This window comes from Myotis brandtii, unplaced genomic scaffold (assembly GCF_000412655.1).
Source record: "Myotis brandtii unplaced genomic scaffold, ASM41265v1 scaffold51, whole genome shotgun sequence".
Taxonomy (NCBI): Eukaryota; Metazoa; Chordata; class Mammalia; order Chiroptera; family Vespertilionidae; genus Myotis; species Myotis brandtii.
Genome location: NW_005369442.1, coordinates 419596 through 423948, shown reverse-complemented (window position 1 = coordinate 423948; position 4353 = coordinate 419596). Strand labels below are relative to the sequence as shown.

At 35.1% G+C, this 4353-nt stretch overlaps 1 protein-coding gene across 1 annotated transcript in view; it reads right to left on the bottom strand.

Annotated features, from left to right (window-relative positions):
- The window catches only part of FIP1L1 (factor interacting with PAPOLA and CPSF1), an 87824-nt gene that overhangs the window by 81428 nt on the left and 2043 nt on the right, over nucleotides 1-4353 (bottom strand). Inside the window, exons 3-4 of the mRNA XM_014548458.1 lie at nucleotides 4170-4204; nucleotides 3291-3330 (exon numbers count right to left, since the gene is read on the bottom strand). Coding sequence (XP_014403944.1) covers nucleotides 3291-3330; nucleotides 4170-4204 — 75 coding nt within the window. The remainder of the gene's footprint in view (nucleotides 1-3290; nucleotides 3331-4169; nucleotides 4205-4353) is intronic.

Here is a 4353-nt window from a genome sequence, read left to right as displayed (position 1 = left end):
AAAGGGAGTGGACTGACAATTCTCGGGGGGAAAGGGGTGTGGGGGGTGCAGGAAGAGACTGGACAAAAATCATACACCTATGGATGAGGACATTGTGGGGGGAGGGTAAGGGCAGAGGGTGGGGTGGGAACCGGGTTGAGGGGAGCTATGGGGGGGAAAAAAGAGGAACAACTATAATAATCTGAACAATAAAGATTTAATTAAAAAAAAATTATAGCCAAAAACTGATATTAACAAAAATGAATGAAATAAAAATTAGCTCACAAAAAGGTCTATCAATTAATTTCTTAACTAACTGAAAAACAGGGTATAAAGAAATATTTAATTACTTTCCAAATTATAAGTTACACAAATCCTTACTTTTCGGTTAAGATTAGCATTAGAAACTGGGTTGAATACATACATTTAAAAGCCAGATGATAAAATTTCAAATATAGCAATGAGTGTTTTTTTTTTAATATCTTCCGATATAAGGGATAGTTTTAAGTGAGGAAGAATAGACTAATTTCATCACCCCCAAAGCTATTTCTATTTATACCCCTCACTTTGTCTCTCCACTCACTTGTATTCAAGTAACAGCTTTGAGATATAATACATACACCACACTATCCACTCATTTCAAATGTGCAACTCAATGGTTTTTAGTATGTTTACACAACAGTGCAACAATAACAACTATCTAATCCCAGAACATTTTCATCACGCCCCTGTTCCAAAAAAATCTTGTATATATTAGTCACTCCCATTTTGCCCTGTACTCAATCTGGGCAACACTAACTACTTGGTATCCCTATGAATTTACATATTCTGTCCATTTAATATAAATAAAGTTATACAATATGCAGTCCTTTGTGACTGGCTTCTTTCACTTAGCATGTTTTCAAGATTCACCAATGTTGTAACACACGAATACTTCATTTCCTTTTACTGTCAAATAGTATTCCACTGTATAAATATACCACATTTATCTATCCATTATTTGATGTACACTGGTTATTTCCATTTTTTGGCTACTATGAATAATGCTATGTACTCATGTACAGAAGGTGCCCAAATAACATCCTTTCACTGAACATCGTTTTGTTGTAACGTTGATGAGATGCTTAGGAACATAACTTTGTTTATACCAATTAGCGTATGGCAGAATTGGTCTCGTTAAAGGTAGTTTCACTTAAATCTGCAGAACAGTGGACTGACAATTCTCGGGGGGAAAGGGGTGTGGGGGGTGCAGGAAGAGACTGGACAAAAATCATACACCTATGGATGAGGACATTGTGGGGGGAGGGTAAGGGCAGAGGGTGGGGTGGGAACCGGGTTGAGGGGAGCTATGGGGGGGAAAAAAGAGGAACAACTATAATAATCTGAACAATAAAGATTTAATTAAAAAAAAATTATAGCCAAAAACTGATATTAACAAAAATGAATGAAATAAAAATTAGCTCACAAAAAGGTCTATCAATTAATTTCTTAACTAACTGAAAAACAGGGTATAAAGAAATATTTAATTACTTTCCAAATTATAAGTTACACAAATCCTTACTTTTCGGTTAAGATTAGCATTAGAAACTGGGTTGAATACATACATTTAAAAGCCAGATGATAAAATTTCAAATATAGCAATGAGTGTTTTTTTTTTAATATCTTCCGATATAAGGGATAGTTTTAAGTGAGGAAGAATAGACTAATTTCATCACCCCCAAAGCTATTTCTATTTATACCCCTCACTTTGTCTCTCCACTCACTTGTATTCAAGTAACAGCTTTGAGATATAATACATACACCACACTATCCACTCATTTCAAATGTGCAACTCAATGGTTTTTAGTATGTTTACACAACAGTGCAACAATAACAACTATCTAATCCCAGAACATTTTCATCACGCCCCTGTTCCAAAAAAATCTTGTATATATTAGTCACTCCCATTTTGCCCTGTACTCAATCTGGGCAACACTAACTACTTGGTATCCCTATGAATTTACATATTCTGTCCATTTAATATAAATAAAGTTATACAATATGCAGTCCTTTGTGACTGGCTTCTTTCACTTAGCATGTTTTCAAGATTCACCAATGTTGTAACACACGAATACTTCATTTCCTTTTACTGTCAAATAGTATTCCACTGTATAAATATACCACATTTATCTATCCATTATTTGATGGACACTGGTTATTTCCATTTTTTGGCTACTATGAATAACGCTATGTACTCATGTACAGAAGGTGCCCGAATAACATCCTTTCACTGAACGTCGTTTTGTTGTAACGTTGATGAGATGCTTAGGAACATAACTTTGTTTATACCAATTAGCGTATGGCAGAATTGGTCTCGTTAAAGGTAGTTTCACTTAAATCTGCAGAACCTATCGACATGTTAAGTGAGAATCTATAGTACAAGTTTTTGCGTAGATGTATGTTTTCATTTCTCTTAAGGTACAGAACAAAGATTGGTAATCCTAAATCATATCGTGGCTCTGTGTTTAATCTTTTAAAAAACTGCCAGTCTGTTTCCCAAAGTAGCTGCACCGTTTTACAATCCCATCAGTGTATGAGGATTCCAATTTCTCCATATCCTCACCAACACCTGCTGCTGTCTTTATTACAGCCATCCCGGTGGATGTGAAGTACTATTTCCCGCACTTATTAAAAACAAATATTCTCTAAAAGCCGTTTGTTTTTAACCACCCCTTGCTCATTGTAGAACACTAAGGCTCTGGTCAGAGTAATGTCAGCATACCCATTCACTTGTATGCATAAGCTGCTTTGAAATTTAGAATTCAGTTTCTGGCTCCCTGGACATGTTCTATAAACGATACTCATACTTTTCTAGTCACCTAAAAAAGGGAACTAAACTTGTGCCAAGTTCATTAATTCTACTTTGTATTTAAATACAAAATGCTGAAATTATAACCAAAATGCATTACACCATCATAAATATTCACTGTAATTTAAGATTATGTATTTTAAAAATTTTTTTAAAGTTTTTTCTTAAGTCTTAATGGATATACTGTATACTCCACTTAAAAATAAAAAGTTACTTAACACTGAAAAGTATTTAAACCCTTACTTCAAAATCTTTGTCCCTTCAGCTACTAGCAAATAAACAGGCTGGTATACATAAGATTAGGTCCTGAAATAGGAATAAACTCCCAAAGATTCGATGTCTTCCAACCTTTAGTCAAAGTGTAATCAAACCCACGATTATAATGAAATAATTTTAACAATTTGTTGATAGAACCACTGTATCACAGGATCTGTGTTAAGTATCAACAAGAAATCTCACTAACCTGGTATTTTCTTCTTCTGGTCTTTCAACTTCATTTTCATCTACCAAAAAAAAAACAAAACAAATAAATAAATAAAATTAACACACAAACTACTCTTAAAGAAACTAGTAGTATGAAAATCTGAAGTGATCATCACAAGCACTAACCTAGGTCCTTTGCCAAATCACTGTGCACATGCACGTCCCATGGGCCTATAAGCACATCCAAAGTTAGATCACCTTGTAATGACTTAACAAGATATGTCTTTTTATGAAAAAAATAAAATAAAATCAGACTTTACTCCTATAAAAATAAACTTAAATGGTATTAAAGACTTCTAGATATTCGTAAAAAAAAAAACCCTATACATTTACATATCAGAGTATTACTACTGCTAAATCTTGCCACCAAAGACAAATTATTTTATTTTACAAGTTTATCAAAATCAAAGTTTGCCCAAGTCACATCATCATGGTGCTGAAGCCTATACTTTCACTGTATTATTCTAAAGGCAATCAAGGATATACATTGCTGGCAAGGAGCAAATGTTAATTTTCAAATCTAGTATCTGTAACCAACGAGAAGGGACTGCGACTTAATAAAAGTTAAAAACCAAATGTCCAAACAAGTCCCCTTCAAAACGGAAGTGCAAGATGTATTAAATTTATTTCGAGAGAAATGAATACATGAGATGAGACTGAAAACCGTAAGCCTAAGGGGCATGTTGCTGCCATGATGCGTGTTGAAGAGCAGTCTCTTAAAGAAGAAAACTTCACCTTAATGCATCAGGAGACATTCGGGGTTTCCTTTACGGGCCATAATGTACTCCATCTCTTTCTTTCTCTCTGAATTATTTTTAAAGCACGACTCTCAGACAAGGTGCATTCCACACCAACTGACCATCAAGAAACAAGACGTCAGTTTCACAGCATCGACTTTATTGAGCTTCTGCAGAGTAACTGCTGCTTAAAGGGACAGGACGGGGCTGGAAGAGACGCACCAGCACTGCTCAGATCGATTTTAAACAGTAAACAATAAAAAGCGCGGAGGCGAGGTGGCCGAGCCGTCCCGGCCGGGCGGAGGG